The 20,160-nt window shown below is 43.9% G+C and overlaps 1 protein-coding gene and 1 long non-coding RNA gene across 2 annotated transcripts; one reads left to right on the plus strand and one right to left on the minus strand.

The window, feature by feature from the left end:
* Positions 1–59: 59 nt before the first annotated feature.
* On the minus strand, positions 60–13,557 carry LOC115574138 (5'-nucleotidase-like). The gene is made up of 9 exons (XM_030405416.1): positions 12,824–13,557; positions 9,397–9,619; positions 8,399–8,587; positions 5,095–5,292; positions 4,765–4,919; positions 2,961–3,069; positions 2,709–2,858; positions 2,366–2,566; positions 60–2,277 (listed from the first exon to the last, which is right to left on the minus strand). Exons 1-9 carry the CDS (start codon positions 13,208–13,210, stop codon positions 2,102–2,104), a joined length of 1,788 nt encoding a protein of 595 aa, XP_030261276.1. The 5' UTR covers positions 13,211–13,557; the 3' UTR covers positions 60–2,101.
* Positions 13,558–18,240: 4,683 nt separating this feature from the next.
* Positions 18,241–18,935, plus strand: LOC115573615 (uncharacterized). Its single transcript, XR_003982313.1, has 2 exons — positions 18,241–18,416; positions 18,534–18,935. It is a non-coding gene; the product is annotated as an uncharacterized LOC115573615 (long non-coding RNA).
* The last annotated feature ends 1,225 nt before the right edge of the window (positions 18,936–20,160 follow it).

The following is a 20,160-nucleotide window of genomic DNA, read 5'->3' on the forward strand; positions in this document are numbered from 1 at the left end:
ACAGAAGAAAACACAGTCAGGCTCTCAGTTAGGATAAATGCACACAACACAGTCGACAGTTTCAATGTAAAATGTGTTTATGATAACAAAGAGCAGCACAGACGCGACATAGCTCAAAATCTGGACAAATAAAACTGAAACGATGTAAGTGGACAGACACCACAGGAGCTGAGAGAGACAATGTGTTAAAATACTAGCCCTTTGAAGTGAATTGCAAAATCCACATTCCTCTCAATGAGGCATGAAGCTGCTCTGAGAAAAACTCTTTCCACTGAAATTCTAAATATAAAACGGTAAAAAGTAGAAAAGTGAGACTGTCCTGATGTGACTCAGGCAGATTCGGCGCTCTGACAGTCAGATCTGTCTCTTCTCAGAACAGTTTCCTGACTCTTAATGCGGCGGGTTTTCTAGAATTTGGCGTGGGTGTCAGTGCAGGCCGGTGCCAGCTGTGTTACACTCAGTGAACTGAGTAATGAGGAGCTCCCGAGCATTAAGAGGCGGCGAGCGTTGTTCAGGAGATCCCTCGCACAGTGGAGGCCTTGTTCGCCCGAGGAATCCTGCTTCAAAAACACTGCATGTTCCAGACTGAGGAGAGGCTTCTGCCGGAAACAGCTTCTGTGTGAGCTAACATGAACTAAATGTCCTGTTTTCATGTCACCCATCAGTCGGGGGCGTCCAATAAACGATCTCCTAATTTTTACGATGGAAATGAGAATATGGAAGCCCCGAGAGGCAAGTGAGGAACTTTTTTATTCCTGGTGATCCATCTTCTAAGTCTGATGTGAACTCTACCGTGTTTATGGCTTGATAACCGGTGAAATAAAGGTTCTCAAGTTCCTAAGTTTCAATTGTTTTTCTTTGTTTCAAGGAGAATTTCTTTTTTCATGTCTGAAGCCACGCAAAATTATCATTGTTTTTTTCTTTGAGGAAATCTGTTTTCCCTCACAGGACACATTATCCTGGGAAATTCTTTTCATTTCAAACAACCCAAAACAATATTTTCTTCAGGACATTTTCTTTACATGTTGAAAAAAAAAAGCCTGCAAAAGAAAAAAAAAAAAGAAATCCTCAACTGATAATGTCATTTTTTTAAATTGTGAGTAAGGTCAGGTAAAAAAAAAAAAATGTTCTTTTCCAAAATGAAGTATGACAAAACAAACTCTTTAAAAACCACATGAATAAAAAAGAAAAAAAAACAACTTTTTTTCTCCTGAAACTTTCTTATAAAACAGATTATCCAGGCAAAGTTTTCTTCCACCAGTTCCCAAGTCATAAACGCAGGAGAGATAACCGTTTAGATCCAAAACAGATCACCAGAAAAATAAATAAATGAAAAACAAAACTGGCCCCTCAGGACTTCCGTAAAAAAAAGGACACTGATTGTTTCTACAGTCACATATTACTGAACAAAACACAACTTCACCTCAAATGAACTTTCTTCACTGATCCTGCTGCTCCGCCTCACCTCCGGACCGACGCCGTGCGCTACCTCCAAGAATGACAGAGGCCAGTTACATTACTAAGATCACTCATGGAGTTTTCTGGTTTGCTGCTACATGTAGCTGCTGTTGGCTCGGTTAGCTGTGCAGCTACTTGTTCTACTTGCTAACTCAGCCCCTGGGTCCCAGGAGCCGAATCCAGCAAGAAAACCACCTCAGTGCTGTATTTTCAGTTCTCGAGAGACCGTGTTTAGCGCTATCAGCAAATCCCTCCCTAGCTGCCTGTTTTACAGGAAACACGTAACATACAAGTGCACATAGCCACTTCATGGAACTTTAACTTCTTTTGTGAGTACAGAGAGAGAGAAATTTGAGGACTTGTCTGTTTTCTCCTGAAGCTCTAAGTCACCTCAGCTGTGGATTTGTGAGTCCAAACTTGTTCCACACTGAGTTTCAAGAGACTCCCGACCAGTTTTTTTGTTTGTTTTTTTGGAAGAAACTGTCTTCTCGAGCTGGGCTTTTGTTCTGAAATGTAAAATAAAATGAAAGGAAAGTCGAATCATATTTTCAGACCTGTAGAATTATATCCATCAGTGTTGTTGATTCTTCCAAGTTCACATGCGGTTTGGTTAAAAAAAACCTCCTTCTGGGTGAAGTCTCTCCTACACGCTCCCACACTGAGTCCAGAGCAGCGCCAGTGACACCAGTAAAACCAGTGGTGGCATCTGTCCCCGCAGTCCAGACGCTGAGTTGTAGAACTTGATGCGTCCCTCAACGGACGGATACACTCTCCTTCTCTGCGTGATGTAGTTGGACACGACTGAAATGTCCAGATCACCTGGAAGGAAACAAAGAGTCAAATGAAAAGTTTCAGCTCAGAATCCCCCCAAAAAAACTAAACCCTGAAAAATATCCGAACTTCTCACCGCTGTTGTGTTTGAGCGTCTCATTCTTGATCATGGAGAATCCGTCCCCGCCTGTCATCATGTAGGACGGCAGCACCACCGTGTAAACCGCCTCGTCCTCCACTGGTTCGTATTGAGGGACTCGACACTGAGTGCAGAGGATGTCCAGGCTCCTCACGCGACTCCCCGATGGCTTGGAGAGGTCAAACTCTACGTGGAAACCTGTTGGAAATGTGACCGAGGTGGAAACATCTGTAACTAGCTCAGCGTGGCCAAAAGTGCTGGTTGAAAAAAAACGGCATAAGCTCCGTCAGGAGTCTAAAAATAGACGATAATACACAGACAGAAATGAAATCAAAGATACCGGACACTTGGAGGAATTCCCCGGTGCTGTGGCCGTATCGTTTCACTGAGTGCTCGAAGGCTTTCCTCAGCGTGGAGCCCTTCAGCTGCACCAGGTCGAAGGTTCCTCCAAAAGGCAAGACGGAGATCAGGTCCTCCATGGTGATGGAACCTGCAGAAGACACACCAACGCGCTTTAATGCAGTTTTTCTTTGGTTGAACAGAAAATTTCCGACCGTTTTCCTGAAATGATGCTCTGGTTGAATCGGCGCACCGTTCCTGCTTTGTTCGTCGATGGACGTTCGGATGCCTCCCCCGTTGAAGATGGAGGCGCTGACGTGGTTCCAGTGCTCGTCCTCTAAGAATCTGATGTTGTTGTTGACCTGACAGATGAAAACAAAAGGCAGATTCCCTCAGTGTACATGAATATCACGATTTGCCCGATTTGTAACAAGAGTTAGCTCGAAGCTAATTGCGCGTAAGATGGGTTCCTTTACAGCTCCCACCATCAGACGGATTTCATTAGTTTGGCTTTTGAATTCATGCTAAAATCACACCATTATTGGAAGCGGACCCTCCCTTCCAGGTGGTCTAAGCCCGGTTAATTTCGAGCACTCTCAAACCTCGACTTGTTTAGTCTGGTCCAGACTCTGGTTGTGGTCACTCTTGGTTACAAGAGTGCAGATTCCAACACAGCATTTGTACTCCAAGAGACAAATGGTTTCAGTTGGGATCCCACCCAAATATAAGATGTTCTCTACAAGGCTGGAGATGTTCACAATCAACAGTTCCTTGCAGCGAGCCAAAGACATCACGGAGGTCTGTCCTGGACTAGCCTATTGATATTTGGGCGGACAGAATCTTTTTCAGTTTCCTCTAAACACAGGCCACTCGGGAGGGACTGGACATTGATTGGTGTTTACGGAAACTAAATGCGCTCTATGTTACGCCACCTCAGGAAAAACGCAGGCAACATAATGTGAAAAAAATCAGACTAAAATATTCTTCAACCCCTTTGACGAAGCAGTAAAGATGTTGAGAGATGGGAAACACCTCCAGCGAGCCTCGCCTCCCTTTTGATGACTTCCAATGAGCTTCTTACACTGGACTACAAAGAGTGTTTGTAGACGTGGTGGAGACAGTTGTGCTTTCACATGTGAAAGGGACGCCTGATGTTTTCCAATGAATCTTTTGTCAGAGGAGATAGCTTGGCATCGAATCCTTCCATTGTCCACAGAGCTAGCCAAAAGCTGCCATCAGGCCGAGCCGAGCCGAGCAGCCGGAAAACATGATTCACACACATCACGGATTGAAGTTATGTAATTGGGCTGTTGTTCATTAATCTGTGAGGCCCGCCCTTCAGACGTGAGTTCACCGCCGAGTGCAAGATGATTCATTTTTCAGGAAATCAAACTTAAACATACTGTCCAGCAACTTTTCTTTTTTTTTTTTTTTCTCATTGTTGAATCTAAAACTGTTGTGACACTTTAACAATGATTTTCACTTCATGGGAACTTTAACAACTGAGAGGAGTTAGCATTCTCACGTTAGCACAATCTGATCCATATGGAACTGAATTCAATTCATTTCTGAATTCATTGTGACTCACACCTTCCGAGGATTGGTTCTCTCTCCGAATACGTGCCTGCAGGTCTGGTTAGAAAGAACGCTGCTTCCTATAACTGCAGAACTTGCTTTGCAATTGTCACGTTTTTCTGTCATCTTCAGTATCAAGTGACCCAGTGAGAGTTGTCTGTAGGTTTATGTTTACACTGCAAACGAGAACAGTTAATGGCTAATTCGGCTTGCTTTACAAAATGTAAAAAAACCAAAAACAAACCAAGGCTAAAGACAACTCATTAACCGCCCGCAGATAACTCATTAACTCTACTGCAATTTACTTCCTGTTGATGCACTTTTCCACACATGGTCTTCATCAGAGCAGCTTTTCTTCTTTCATGGAGCTCAACTGTAAATTAAACTCTATAATTCTGCTGCTCAGCTATATTCAGGTTTCTTTCTTTGATCCACCCAACCTCAGATCATCCATGAACTCTCCTGTAATGATGAAGACGTACCATGGCGTCACAGATCAGGTTTCCCAGGTTGCATTCTCGAAACCGACACTCCTCAGAGGTGCCGTTCAGGAAGACCAGAGTCTTTCCCACCTCCTCGGCCGAGTAGTTGGCCAGACTCTTTTTCCATTCCTCCACGTCGGCGAGGACGTCGGGATCTGGTGAGAAGGGATGTTTGATTTGAGTGCTTTAATGTTGTAATAGAAACATGGATATACTTCCTCTACACCCTTACTGGCTTTTAAAACCATTTTCTGATCTACTCGGTCATTCTTTTCTTTTCTTAAGAACCGTAACATGAAGATATGAAAGAATGAAAAATAATGGAATAACCTTGTGGGATGCTGCTGTCCAGCAGGATTGGGTTTCCTGTCGATTTCACCACGTTTCCAGCCTCGTCAAAGGTCACTTTCAGGTAACCCAGATATTTTCCGAAGGCGTAGGCCTGCACGACAGGAACCTGCCGCCCGTCCACTGATCTCACCATGAACGGATAAGGCCCCGCCGTGGCCTCAGAGGAGGGAGGTGACCCTGAAGGATAAAGATCAGGAGAGTCAGAATCTGTGTAAACTGCCGATTCCGTAATTTCGTGATGCAACAACTCTTAAAATGACACAATTTATAAGGGAGTCTGGTGTTTCCTTTATTACGTGGTCCAGTCTGGTAAAAACTGATTAAAAGCATCATTTAGACTCACCTGATTAACAACTTGCAACTGCTCTCCTAATTTTTCTCAGCTTCATTTGACTTTTTAATCGTTATATAAAGGAACAGTTCACCCCAAAATAATTATCCAGCCATTATCTCTTCCCCCCATGCTGATGGGAAAGTCGTAAAAACATGACTGGGTTCCATATGGACCCCAGATTGATTTGAAAAGGCTTTTTATTCACGCCCACTACTTGCGATCGAGCTCGTGCTTTTATCTTGGCGGCTCCAGTGGAGAGTTCGCCTCGTAAATAACGTCTTTTCAGATCAGCTTGGGATCTCTGAGCTTCTGGAGACTTGGACAGCAGACTGTGGTGAGAAGTGAACCAATAAAAGATGAATCTTCTTGTATTATTTAATACATGGTAAAATAAAAAAATAAAGAATCACAGGGTCAATCTATTTCAGCTGAAAGGTCAGGGCTCTTCACACCAGGGCGTTCTGGGGGAGGCTGACAAAGAGAAAGTCACAGTTTATAAAAGGGAAGTTCAAAGTGAAACACCAGATGGCCAGACAGCCGTGAAAGTTTCTCAGTACCTCGGGAGCGTCTGAAAACGGAAAGTTATACACCTCCTCACTTCTTGTGAATAAGCAGAACTGGATCTTACACAAGTCCATGCTCAGTTTAGACCCTAACTCACACGTACACAAGGGAGTGACGCTATATAAGGAGAAAAAGAAAAGAGGACGCGGGCGAGGAAGATTCTGCATCGAAGCATCGAGATGTTTTGTGTTCGCACACTTTGTGCACTGAGGTACAGATATGAAGAAGATGCAGCTTTAATGTTGTGGACCGCAGTAGTCTGATTGTTGGAAGGTCTTTCTGAGTAAAAGGGGAATTTAAATGATGAAGAACACAGATCACTGAGGATGCCGTGTACACTGACACGCATCCAGAATCGTTTGGCATTTGAATCGTTGACGGCTGATTCGTAACAAAAATGAATGGAATCGTGCGGCCAGAGAAGAGTCACACCTCTAGTTAAAAGGTGGGTCAACATGTAAAGTTAATAATGACTTGTAATAATATGGTGAAAAGGTAAAGAGGTAATTACGGTAATGATACACAGACAAGCTGTATGGAGCCGTTTCATGCTTATTTAGTGTTTTTTTTCCCATTTTAAAAGTCTTCTCTTACACAGGAGAATGCTGCAACGCTGTGAAACTTCACTGACGCTCCATCAGCGCGGGGGGGAGGAGAGCGTTACAGTGTAGCGGACAATGATGGCTTTCAGGAGATGATAAATACGATGGGTGCAAGATACCAAGTCGACGGCATTTCACCGGCAAATGCAAAGAACTGCACGACGAAGTGTTCTCAGACGTGATCGTGTCGGTCAGCTGACCTCCCTTTTAAAAGAACCTTGACAAGCACGTGCACACATGAGCGTCTTCACTGTGTGGGAGGTATAAACCAATAATTATACATAAGTATATATAGTGAGATGAGAAAACGGATGTCCGTGCAACGCTCTATGCAATGCAGAATCTGAGTGTCTGATACGAAGACAAGGTCTCTGAATAAAGTCTTTTTGTATGGGGGCTGTTTCGTATGTAAATGTAGTTTTGCAGTTCAGATAGAACAAAGAGACGTGCATAGAAAACAACTGTGTCAGGGGACTGGGATATATGTAATAATCCACAATGTCTTCAAATATTGTTGAGGGGGCTGCGAGCAGGAAGAGACGTGCCTCAACGTGACTGTAAGTGATGAGGTTCATGCGCTTCTTCTGAAAACATCTGGAAGTTATTGTGGTGGGATTTTTCTAATTTGCTTTGAAAGTTAAACTCCAGTCAGATCCAATGTAAACACACATTTTCAGTTTCATTGTGACTCACACCTTCCGAGGATTGGTTCTCTCTCCGAATACGTGCCTGCAGGTCTGGTTAGAAAGAACGCTGCTTCCTGTAACTGCAGAACTTGCTTTGCAATTGTCACGTTTTTCTGTCATCTTCAGTATGAAGTGATCCAGTGAGAGTTGTCTGTAGGTTTATGTTTACACTGCAAACGAAAAGAGTTAATGGCTAATTTGGCTTGCTTTACAAAATGTAAAAAAAACCCCAAAAAACCAAGGCTAAAGACAACTCATTAACCGCCCGCAGATAACTCATTAACTCTACTGCAATTTACTTCCTGTTGATGCACTTTTCCACACATGGTCTTCATCAGAGCAGCTTTTCTTCTTTCATGGAGCTCAACTGTAAATTAAACTCTATAATTCAGCTGCTCAGCTATATTCAGGTTTCTTTCTTTGACCATTTGGACATCGTTTTTTTTGTTCTGGGGGTAAAAGGTTCAGCAAACAGCTACAGTTGTCCCTCACCTCTAAATGGAATTAACGGTTGTATGATGATTTATAGAACTGAATTATAAAGCTGAAAGTACAAGGAAGACTTGAACACATCATTAGTTTTCAGCTTCGGGGCGATGACACCCTGCGACCCCACTCATCTCAACACCAAAAACACCCTTCCTTACCGAGGTTCAAACACTGACTCAGTGCTCGTTTGTGTGGCTCGAAGGTCCAAACCAACCACACACTTCCTGTGTCTGCTCGCTAACGGTTCACTGCTGTTCGAATAAAACACTGCAGGGCTATTTATGGAGACCACACTGGGCCTGAGACTGCATTTACTGTGAGCTGACCACGAGTACGAAGAACTCAAAGTTTCCCAATGTCAGGAGACACAGAGACAGACTGCAGGAGAGTCAAATGAATCAATAACCAACGTGCACACATTCACAGCTCGGTCATGTCTCAGTCTGGCTGATGATTCATATCAACTGAAAGTGCTGCTGTCCTCCACAGATCACTAACAGCAGAGCACATCTGAGTTAGAACTATTTGAATTTGAATTAGAAAAGGTGACCACAGTACGAGACATGGTAAGACAGATGTGGTGTTAACATCTGTATTCAGCTCTGCACCTGTGAACAGGAAAGTGTTGGTGTGTCCACCGATGACCACGTCCACCCCCCGGACCTTCTTGGCGATTTCGCGATCCACCGTGAAGCCGGAGTGACCCAGAGCGATGATCTTATTCACTCCCAGCGTCTGCAGCTTGTTCACCTGCAGCTGCAGCGAGGTCACCTCGTCCTCGAACTCCAGGTGAGGTCCTGAGGGCCCAACACGGAGAAACACTTAAAAATCTCTGTTAAAGCTGCAGAAATATTTAAATGTATTCATTGCTTTAAAAACGTACACAAACATCAACATTTAAAAGTGTTTCTGTTACAGCAAAAAAATGTTACATACATACATATTTTCATTAGTGCTTTTCTTCAGGAAAAAAACTTTTTTTAAAGTGTGAAAACACATGGTAAAATGAAAATGAACATTTTTTTCTGCTTCTAAAAAAAAAAAATCTGGAGAAATTATATTACATTTGTGAAACATACTTTTCTTTCTGGAGGGAAGTTTTGCTTTTTTCCCCCCTTATGTGTGAACTGGAGTGGAAAGAGACATTCTACAAGAAATGTAGAATGTGTGTGTGAAAACACTTTTATTTATGCTTTTAGTCATATTAGTCCGACCTAAAATATATGCGCTACAAAAATATGTTTTTTTAATTATATATATTTTTTCTATATCTGTTTCACACACAAAAAAAATTATTAAAAAAATCAATGTTTCACACATGGGAAACTCTGTTTAACCCTTTTCACATATTCTCACAAAGATATTAAGGAACTTTACTGCAAAAAATAAAAAAGATCATTCGGTTTCACACATGAAAAAAATATTTTTTTTGTCCTGAAAACTTTCTTTTTCCCACTCAGTCATGACAGTTGGAGAGAAAACAGAGTCAGCACACTGATGGAGTGAGGGCGTTTATCATCATGTTTACAGTGCGGAGGCCTCCAGATGAACATGGACACGATGTGAGACACTCTGAAATAAACAGAAACCCATCCCGTCCACTCACCCGGCCTGGACAGAGCCTGAGTTTCCTGCGACGTGTACCCCACCACGCCAACCCTCTCGCTGCCCACAGTCAGTATCTTATAAGGTTGATACGAGCTGCCGAACGTCGGTGCCAGAGCTTCATCAGTTTTGATGTTGGCGCTCAGAACAGGACACCTGATCTCCTCCATGAACGGCTTCATGAGCCCTTCCACTCCGTTGTCGAACTCGTGATTTCCCAAAGCCTGAAAAACAAAAAGGATAGGAGAGAGAGTTAGACCGCTGCTCTCGCCAAACATCAGATTACACACAAATGCAGACACATGTTAACGTTTCAGACTCTTTGTTGAGTGAAATTACACCTATTTCCTCTAGATTTCGCAGATAGTGAATGGACTTTTAATAGAAAACACAAGTATTTGACTACTACTCGACTGTTTGTACCTGTTTCCCGCCCAGAAAAACAAAAATATGTCTACAGGTGACCCCTCATGACAGGATTAATAAAGTGCGATACGTCTTTGACCCATGACCGCTTCAACCAAAAACATCATCCAAACTCAAGAGGTTTGAAACTCTTGATAATGGCCCGAAAACAAAGCTGTCACTGGTAGTTTTGACCTCTTTAGACCTCCATGGATCTTGGAAGAAGGTGACTGCATATGAATGAATACCAAGTGTGGAGGGATCAAACTCTACTCTTTCACAGTTTTCCACAGAAGAAAGATTGTAAACTCTTCTTATCCCACTGGAGCCTTTAAACTCTTGAGAAAAGTGAAGAAATCCTCAGTCATCGGTCCAAATCATCAGTCACGCCTCACACTCCTGCAACCCAACAGCAGATTTATGTCATCTTTCCATGACCACAGAACTGCTTTATTTTGCTCTGATAATCAACCAGAACAAGTTTTAAAGTAAACACTGACATGCAAGTGAAAACGTATTGATCTCTGTTCATCTACAGAGGTCGAAACGACTGCCAGATCCTCTGAGCTTTATGAGTTCTGTATGTTCAAACTGAATAGCAAAAACCTGACAAACAAAGACAAACAGAGAGTTATGAAATCAAAACCTCTCATTCTTAAGAATAGATTCTGCATGTTTTTTTGTTTAATAATTTATTTTTTTGAAACTCTTTTTTTCACTAGAAGACCCTGGTACAGCATTCAGCTGGCCTGCCTGGGAGAAGACACTCCCCGATCAACGCGTGTCTTCCAGCTGTCCACAGCTGTCTAGAGAATCTCCTGCAGATCCAGATCTTCTGGAGGAATTAACATCCAGAGAAACGTCCGACTCTGCTCTGATGCTGAGACGCTTACTGACAGGAGCAGAGCTCAGAGTTTACATTTTCACTTCTGGTATTAAGAAGTGGAATTATCTTCATTCCTGTTTATCAACCTGACTGCAGCAGTGATCCGCGGAGGTGACCTCCGGTGTCATGTGCTCTGTAATGCTGACTCCTGACTGGAGCTGGAGGGGAAATGTGTGCCTCTGTAACCCGTCTGCATGTGGTTAAGAAAAGAGCATAGTTCCCACATGAAACTGCTCAGAACCAGCTCCGTTGTTTTCTGGGAAATGACATTTCTTGCTTTGAGCTTTTGAGGTCAAACCCCTCACCACAGGGCTAATTCTCCATCGAGATTTAAAATGAGTCCAGACTAATTCCTGTAACTCTGGTGTATAGATTAAAAGGCTGAGCGAGCAGACAGCTGATTCATGAAGACGTTTCTCTCTCAGCTGCCGCCATTACGCTAATTAAAACCCTCCAGGCGTGGATCAATAAATTGAGGAGAGTCTTGTTCGTCTGCATTAGACTCACACATTTATATTCATTCTCTCAGTGACGGTTTTAGCTCCCATCTTTTTAGAACTCCCTTGTCGTCACTGTACTGTCTGGGACTAAAAGACTCGCTGTGGATTGTGATGTTATTTCTTCTTTTCAATAAAAAAATGTGCAACAATTGACAAACATATCTGACCTCTACAACCAAATGCAAAATAACATTATTCTGTATATTCGTGAACCTCAACGGCAGCAAACTGCAGTCGTCCTTTGATTGAGATTATCTTCGATCCACCACAGAAGAAGTCACAACTATCACCAACAGACTCTTATTCATATATTCAAGAAAATGTAATAAAAGACAGGGCTGCGACTGATGAGTGTTAATCTTTGTTGATTAATCTGTTGATTTTTTTTTTCTTGATTATTGGTCACTAAAATGTACGTAAAACAATTGTGAAAATATTCTGTTTTCTGTCACAGAGGAGGAAAGACTCCAGGAAATGTTCACATTTAAGACGCTGGAATCAGACAATTTGGACTTTTCCCTCTCCTAAAAATCACTGTAATCCATTATCAATCGATTCATTTAATGGTTGTCCACGAATCCATTAATCGTTTCATTAATAATATTACAGTGTTACTAAGCCTGATTAACGTTTACACTTAAAGTATACTTAAATTCACAGACTTGACTGAAAAGAGATGCACTGATTAATCGATTAGCTGTCAACAAGTCAATTACTGCCAGCGGTTTTAAAAATCAATTAATCAGTTTCAGTCGGGGAGGGGGTTTCATTACAGAAATGTCAGTGCCGGGTGGTGAATAATGCATTTTTCAATACGAATTTTATGAAACAGTTTTCAGTGTGCGTATGCCGTCTGAAGAGCCAGCAGCCAGGGTGTAAATATCGTTTTTTCAAATGTTTTTTTCTGGGCTTCTGGAGACTTCAGTTTTATTTAATTCCATTCCATTTTATTTTTTTTGGTTGTCTTTTACGTTTTAAAACAAGTCTCCAGTTACATCAGCTGCTTAGCAGAGTGTGGCAGCCTGTTTGGCTGTGAAGCTCCAGAAATGTTTCGTGAAACTTCTTCTGACTTTCCATCATCACTGGGGGGGGGGAGATAATGACAGAGTTTGACTTTTTGTATGGACTCATCCTTCAGTAAGGGGACAGAGTAGAGTTTCTCACCTACAGAATAAAAAACAGCCAACGCCCCAAAAAGTCTGATAAAAAAACAACTGAAAGCTGCATAAAGCTGCAGACTGCTGACTCACAGAGGCATAATCCCACTTCAACAGTAAGTAATGATAAAAAATAATCAATAAGAGATGGTCTTTGCTTGTAATATGCAAAAATCTTAATGAAATGTGTAAAAACAAGTCTATAATTCTCTGAAATACTACTTTTTAGTCAAATTTTTCTAATTAGAATTTAGACAAATAAACTGGTCAACATTTGGAGTTTTTGCAAAATATGTCAGAAGGACTCAATATGCATAATAAAGTCTATCATCGCATTTCTATTAGTGCACAGCATCATTTTAAACCCCCAGTCACTCATCATGCTCACCAGCCCCGCAGACAGAGCTGCCCTCTAGTTTCACTGACAGAATCCATGCTCAGATCTCAGTTATGAACGTGTGTGATGTCCGTGTCTCTCACCATGGCATCATACTGCAGTTTGTTCATGAAGTGAGCAGCCTCGGCTCCCTTGTAGAAGTTGAACCACACGCTGCCCTGGAACTGGTCCCCGGCGTCCAGCAGCAGCACGTTGCTCTCGGAGGAGCGGATCCTCTTGATCATCGTGGCTCTGCGGGCCACTCCGGCGAAACACCCGCCGCTCCTCGGGCTGCTGCTGCATTTCCCGGAGTGCTTGCCGGTCTCCTCCACCCGGGCGTGCACGTCGTTGGTGTGGAGGAGGACCAGGTCCCAGGCCGCCGAGGTGGAGACGGAGAAGCCCAGCAGGAGGAGGAGGATGCGGAGGCAGAGCCGCGGCAGAGCGCTCATCTCCGGGCGCAGCGCTCCCATCTCTCCGCGGCGCGTAAACATCACTGGAGGAGGAAACCGGGCTGTTTTCTTACCTGACCCGCAGGAGACACGTCTCTCTCCTCCTTCTGTCTGCTTCACTGTGGAGTCTGAATGAAATGAGACAAACTACACAGGCTGAGCACAGACAGAGAGAGGGAGAGCCTTGGGGGGGAAAGGAGGAGGAGGATTACTGTGATCCGCCCTTTTCCTCTCTGGTGTCTCCTTCCAGCCTTTGGTCTATTTTGCACCGAGGCATCCACCTCACAGGGCAAGGTAAAGCTCTTTCAATGAAGGCAATTCAAAGTGTTCGACAAAAGACATAAAAATTGCTTCAGACAAAGTATAAAAGAAACACAGAACCATAGAAAGAGCACCGACCTGCACATGGGCAGGTTTCATGTCTTTATAACTGTTCAATAAACCAGATCATCTTCAGTGTGGTCTGCAGGGTGGAGCCAGCTACATCAACACCACCTGGAGAAAGAGACCCAATAGACCCAATCTCTTTACAAGTTAGTGGCATCTAGTGGTGAGGGTGCAGGTTGCAACCAACTAAACACCCCTCATCTCTCCCCACAATACCATGGCTGCTCAAAATGTAAAACGTGAAAGTCCCTATCTACAGACAATGTTAGGTTTGTCCCTTCTGGACTACTGTACAAACATGGTGGACGCTGTGAAAGAGGACCAGCTCCCAGGGCCCCTGGAAGAGCGCCAGGCTTTAAAGACAACTTTCGTAGGGACAAACTGTGTAATTACAAATGTGAAAGAAGCGTCTGCTAAATGGTGGATGACTTTTTTTGAGGCCCGAGAGATGGCTCCCATCACCATCGACATTTGAACCAGTCAGTCCGATACGTTTTGAAAGTCTACAAGAGCCGCACAATTCAATTATTTTATCTCTATTCACGTTAGCCGGGCGCTAATCCGGAAGTTAATCAGCTCGGTTGAGCTTTTTTGGCTTCAAAAACGCCACCGAGCTGCTTATATAGGAATGAACGGGGCTCCACCTCCCAGACTGTGTCCATATGTGATATATAGCCTTGGGCTGCTGTTGCAGCACATGACATACAGGCCGGACACACTGGATGTCTGTGCACTGTGTGACAGCTGGGCTGCTGAGCTGCTGCTGCTCACTCTCAGGTTTGTTTTCACACTGCTGCAGCGCGGCTCCTGCAGCGAGGCTCCTGCAGCGAGGCTCCTGCCTGATCCTTCTGCTTAATTGGAGTTTGACTTTGGTAATTCTGAAAAAGCACGATGACGTGATTCTCCTCTAGGAAAGCAGGAGTGGGAACGAGAGGCAGCGAGGGAGAAGAAGTGAAAGCGACAAAAAGAAAGTAATTCTCTTCATGTCGGTGACATATTCTACACATGGACATCCGAACTGTAGTAACAGGCTGGTATGATCTCCGTATGACTGTCTGCGGGTCGTTTTCAGGTCATTTTTGATGAGAACTGCGCCTACGTCACCGTCAAAAAAATAGGCAAGACTGGGAATCTGTAGAAAAGAATCTGTGAAAGGAGAAACGATTTAAACGGTGTATGTACCGTGATAGCAGACACACAAACCTCCTGCTGAATGTTGGGTAACCTTGCGCTATGACTCAAACGCTGTATGAACCTCAGCAACTGTCAACCTCGCGTTGAGAGTTTCGGAAGCCACGATCCTCTGCTGGACGACGTCACTGATGGGTTTCAACTTGAAAATAAAAGCTAACCTGAGGCTGGAAAGAATGTCGCATCAGAAGGAAAAACGCTGACTCACCTCATTAAACCTTTACAGTCCTGCCAGATCAACGCCGCCAGATTTCCTCTACTGAGGTCTAGTTGTGATCATCAGCCAGCGCTGTTATCCAACACGTCTCTTTATAATCAGACAAGTTTATTTAAAGCACTAGTGTACCACAATGCACTTCACACACCTGATTACGAATCGGAGCCACTCAAGCAGCTGAAGGTCAATTCAGCGCCAAAGTGTTTTAATCCGCATATGCTCAAGAGTTTTTAAGCTTTGAGAAAGACACAAAATGTATTTCCTTATGACTGTTTCCTCCATCACCTGGACCGACAGCAGGATGCAGCATGTACAGGAGGGCTCTTTGGAAGTGAACACAAGGCACCACATCCCCCCCTCAGCTTGTGAAGTCTTGTAAATGTCTGTCTCGTCTTCACATCCTGTAAATGTCTGCGTTTCGGTGTGTACGCTGTGTGTGTATTGGCTTAACCTCTGGGAAGTGTGTTTTTCTAGTGTGTACAATAAAAAAATGCCTAATTTATATTTTAAGGTCAGGGATGAGATGAAAAAAGGCCTTTTATAACATTTTACATCTCATCCACGTTCACACTGTGCCCCCATTTAACAATATGTGCCTAGAAATGACCCCCCAAAAAAACGTATTCTCTGTATTCTTATATCAAAATCAGTCGTGATTTCTTCCTTTAAAATAAAATGTCACGTGCGCATGTCGATTTCAGCCAATAACGTGTCATCCACCATCGATCCATCTTCATCTTTAAGCTGTAAGCAAGTGGCACAGAGCTCAGATTTCATGTCAAAAAGACAATTCTATTCACCGATTTGTGAACCTGGATCATATTTTACGGCAAGAGTGTTTTCTGGGTTTCCCTCTAATGTTTTCCGGCTGCTCTGCCTGAACCGTCGTTCATTTTGTCCCTGATGAACACAGCCCCCGTTGGACCAAACAAACTCATGGACCAACTCATCCCAGTTTGACGACAGGTAATCCAGTACCGAGGTAGTTTACAGTTACCGCTCGCTCGTTTGGTCATGCAGCTGACGTTAGTGGTTCTGTTAGCTGACTAATGTTAGGCCCTGGGTTGCCAAGAGCCAAACCTGGCAACAAAAACATCTGAGTGCTGTATTCACTGTCATCAAAAGGGCAGCCGGTGATCTTGAATGCTACGTTAGGTCCTGCTCTGGCCATGGTTGGTGAGCCAAGAAGAGTTCCTGACGAAGATGTCCTACTGCATCTGACTGCATTCTCTTGCTGTGTTGGGTTTGCAAAACGAACGGCCAGCAGTGGTACTGATGTATTACTTGAACCAGTACTCTGCTGAAATGTACTCCCAAACTGTCACAGCGACAGGCGGGTGTGCACTACACGTTGGATGTTGTGAACCTCAGATTGAAATGTTGGATCATACATCGAGCTTGAGGCTAAACACGCAGTGTTGCTCTTGGCTAAATGCTAACTTCCTGATCACTTGGCTGCAAAACAGCATGACGTCACCAACAGGTTTCTGAAGAGCGAGAACATTTTTGGCTGCAGGCTTGCAGACGGGTTGACAAGCGAGAGCCAAGTTAAATCCACTTTTTAATTCCAGAAGTTTAAAAAAACAAACTCTGTGCTCTCCCTGACTGCAGGTGTTTATTCCTCCAGGAGCTGCTAGCTCTGCCCACGGCTGTCTCCTCCAGAGCAGCTTTCTGCTGGTTAACAGAGCCGCTTGTTAATCCACAACACTGGCATCTGTCCCTCCCTCCCTACAGTCCAATCAACCGTTCAGAAAGTTGTTGTCAGGTGATGATCAGTAACTCTAATTAAGTCGAGCAGCCTTAACATAATTTAAACGGGTTACTTGTATCAAAATTAACTCCTGTACAGTTTTTATGAAGGGATAAATCAGCTACAGAGACCAAAATAGTTTTTTGGACCAGGTTGTAAAATGTGTTAATTTCTGCTGTAGATTTGGAAAATTCAACATTGACCATTCCAGGAAGTGCAGGCTCTGGCAGGTTACGGCCTAAGAGCGGGGCCGTCCAGACGGGCGAAAACTCTTCCTCGGCATCGTTTCAAGAACATTTGCGTCCACACAGATCCACTGAAAATGACCGAAAACGCTGTAGTTCATATTCCAGCCTACAGGTGGCGCTTGACATTCACCATAAACGGAGAAGAAGACACGGAGCATGCGTATTAAGCTTGCGCGCTGTAAACAGACAGTAGATGGAGAAACCGAACACAACAAGAAGAAGATGAAAATGGCTAGTGCAAGGAAACCAGAAGCGTTTGTGTGGACCGTTAATGAGGTCGAACTGCTGCTGTGACTCACAGTCAACTACAAGGCGAGTAAGTTGCAAGAAAGGCTCAATATCTTCTGTGGCACGAACACGAGCATGCAGGCCGCCATTGTTGTTGTTGTTGTTGTTATGAGACGTCGCGGGGTGGGGCGATCGCGTCAGCGTTTTGGAAAGTATGAGGATTCGCCGTCCACATGAAAACGGGAGGGCGGCGTTTTCAGATTTCTCCACCCTGAGACCCGTTTTAAAAAAAAAGTGCATTTTCAGCCGCTGCGTTTTCAGGATCCGTGTGGACCGTCGGCCAAAACGATGCAATACATGTGCGTTTTAGCAAAAGAGCGTTGTCGTCTGGACGGGGCCTAAGAGCCGTCAGCGGTTGTGTGTGGGTGCGGCTGCTCTCTCCTGTGCTGCTGCCCTCCCCTGCTGGAGCAGGTCACTGTACGTGGCTGTCTCCAGCTACTAATCAGGGCAGGATATAAGCTGGGTCCTGAGGCCAGCCAGCAGCATCCATGCCGTGTGTGTGTTTCCTCAAGACAAGAGCAGTGTCGGTGGACTGAATTAGGAGAAACTTGTGTGGTGCAGCCGGCTTCCTAGTTTATTAAAGTGAAGTTAGTTTCCAGTTTGTATTATCATTTTGTGTTCTTGAAGAGGTAAATCTTTGTTTTTTGGTAATAAAACCTGAAGCTTGATTTTGGAGTTAAGTTTTATTTTGTAATGTGTTACTCCCCACAGTATAACCAAGTACTTGAGACGTGTCCTTGGTCTTCTTTTTGTAGTAGGAACAAAAAAAGGGAAATTGCAGGTTCAAAAGTGTTGCAAGGATAAAAACCTTCTTAACTTTCAACATAAAAGGAACTAACGGCTCATTAACGGCCGACCCACGACCACGTCATCCTGATAAAACTATATAACAGTTGTGAGGTTCTTCTTTCTGTTTGGTTTTTGATTACTGGTTTTTTTAAACATGATCTCTTTTTTATATCAAGTCCTCACAACAAACATTTTCTCTCTCACTGACAGAACTGTAAAATTAAGCAACGCAGGGGAAGTTGCAGCTCCATTTTCCGATCACAAAATAAGAAGTCTTTCTATGCGAGGAAACAGTTGAGCTTTGGACACCTACTGAGGAGAGCAGTATGTCTGGCTTCAGAAGGATTCAAATTTCACTGTTTCTGATTTATTTGACAGGTAAGAGCATACAGATGCAGTGATTCATAAGAAGACATTTATTTATCTTCTGTTGTTTACCCTGTGAATATAGCATTTTTATTTCAATCCATTTCTTGGATTTTCTCACTCACCTAGCTCACAGCTGTAACTGGACAAAAACACATTTACATCGTCAGAGATGGAGATGACATCACTTTGCCTTGTGTATACTGGATACAGGATGAGAATAATTGTGACAGCGCTTCAGTTACTACACCAAGACAGGAGCATGAGAGTCGGTCAGACTTAAACAGACTGGTGACATCGGACAGAACGACAGACTGAGTGTGATGAAGGACTGCTCTCTGCATGTAAAGAAGGCCACAGCTGAGGATGTTGCTCTCTGCACTTGCAGACGGCACCAATCAGGAAGAGCAACAGACACTTTTGTCAGTCTGTTTGTTATGGCCAGTGAGTATTTACATCCTAATGCGTTCAGCTCAAACTGAAACATTACATGAATTATGATTACAGTGATAAAGTTAATTTACTGCAATATTTGTCAGTTTCTTCGTTTTAACTTGTGACAGCGCTGTGCTTTTGGACTGATTAGTTTAAAGCACAAAAAACACTGTTCGCATTGTCTCTGTCTCCAGTCTGCACATGATTCCAGACTTTTTACTGTGACAACCAGGCTCCATCGTAATATTATTAACATTAAACTCGCTTCAAACGCCATTGCATAGAGGACCGAAGCGGAGCTAACTAGTTAGCCAATTTCCAGCTGACTTCACCGTATGCAACTTCATCGTAGGCAACTGTAAATACTATCAAAACATAACGACACTTACCTGTGGCTCGGGTACGGTTGCTGGGTCCCGTATGGTTGGGACTGATCCTTTTACGAGGACCAGTGTCGAGGCAAAGCCAGCTTTGTACTGACACTCGTTACTGAAGCAGTCCGACGTGAAGTGGTTAGCACACACATAAAAGCTACCACGAACCGCAGCCGCCACTGTCTCTTCTTCACCTCGGGGATGAACGCCCCCCTCTCAGATATCTCCTATCATCGTGCAGAGGAGGTCGGCCTATGATAATGACTCCTTTCGTTACGTAACGACAGGAGCTGAATCTGAACAGCCTGAAGGAGCTCCGTTTTACCAGTGGGTGGGCTGCAGAGACCATGCAGGATATCTGGCAGTTTGTAGGCTCAGGGAGGACCAGCTTATGTAGAGACCAGAGAAAACGTGTTTTCCATAAAATGGGACCTTAAAGACCTCTAAGAAAACAACAGAGGGTCACTGAAGTCAGCCGGCTTCATCCTCAGAAGATCACGACTGACTTTAAAAACTGTCAAGAGCCAACTAGTTAGCCAATTTCCAGCTGACTTCACCATACTCGTAGGAAACTGTAAATACTGTCAAACCGTGGCGACACTTACCTGTGGCTCGGGTGCAGTTGCTGGGTCCTGTATGGTTGGGACTGATCCTCCAGCTTGACTGACCAAGCTGGAGCAAAATGATTCACCATCCCTCGAGCCAACATGGCTAAACACATGGATACTGTCCTCTGATGTTCCACATCTCGTGCAGGTTGTTATGTGGTGAACTACATCATGGTGGTTCTGCGAGTGGTTGAACTCACCCTGATAACTGTGGTCACCGCTCTCCTCATCGGAGCTCCGGTGAGAAGATTTCCGACCACCATCATAAACACAGATGGTCAGTTCGGAGCTGAAATGTGACTCTGTGGTTTATTTTCCCAGGAATCTAGAGGCCGCCTG

The sequence above is a fragment of the Sparus aurata genome, chromosome 22, assembly GCF_900880675.1.
Source record: "Sparus aurata chromosome 22, fSpaAur1.1, whole genome shotgun sequence".
Taxonomy (NCBI): domain Eukaryota; kingdom Metazoa; phylum Chordata; class Actinopteri; order Spariformes; family Sparidae; genus Sparus; species Sparus aurata.

Bases quoted from the DNA above. Each gene is read 5' to 3' on its own strand.
- LOC115574138 (XM_030405416.1), bottom strand. From the start codon at position 13,210: ATGTTTACGCGCCGCGGAGAGATGGGAGCGCTGCGCCCGGAGATGAGC. The intron at 4,920-5,094 runs GTTATTCCATTA...CCTTCTCACCAG, and splicing joins GGACAGCAGCATCCCACAAG to ATCCCGACGTCCTCGCCGAC. The intron at 2,859-2,960 runs GTGCGCCGATTC...TGTCTTCTGCAG, and splicing joins CGACGAACAAAGCAGGAACG to GTTCCATCACCATGGAGGAC.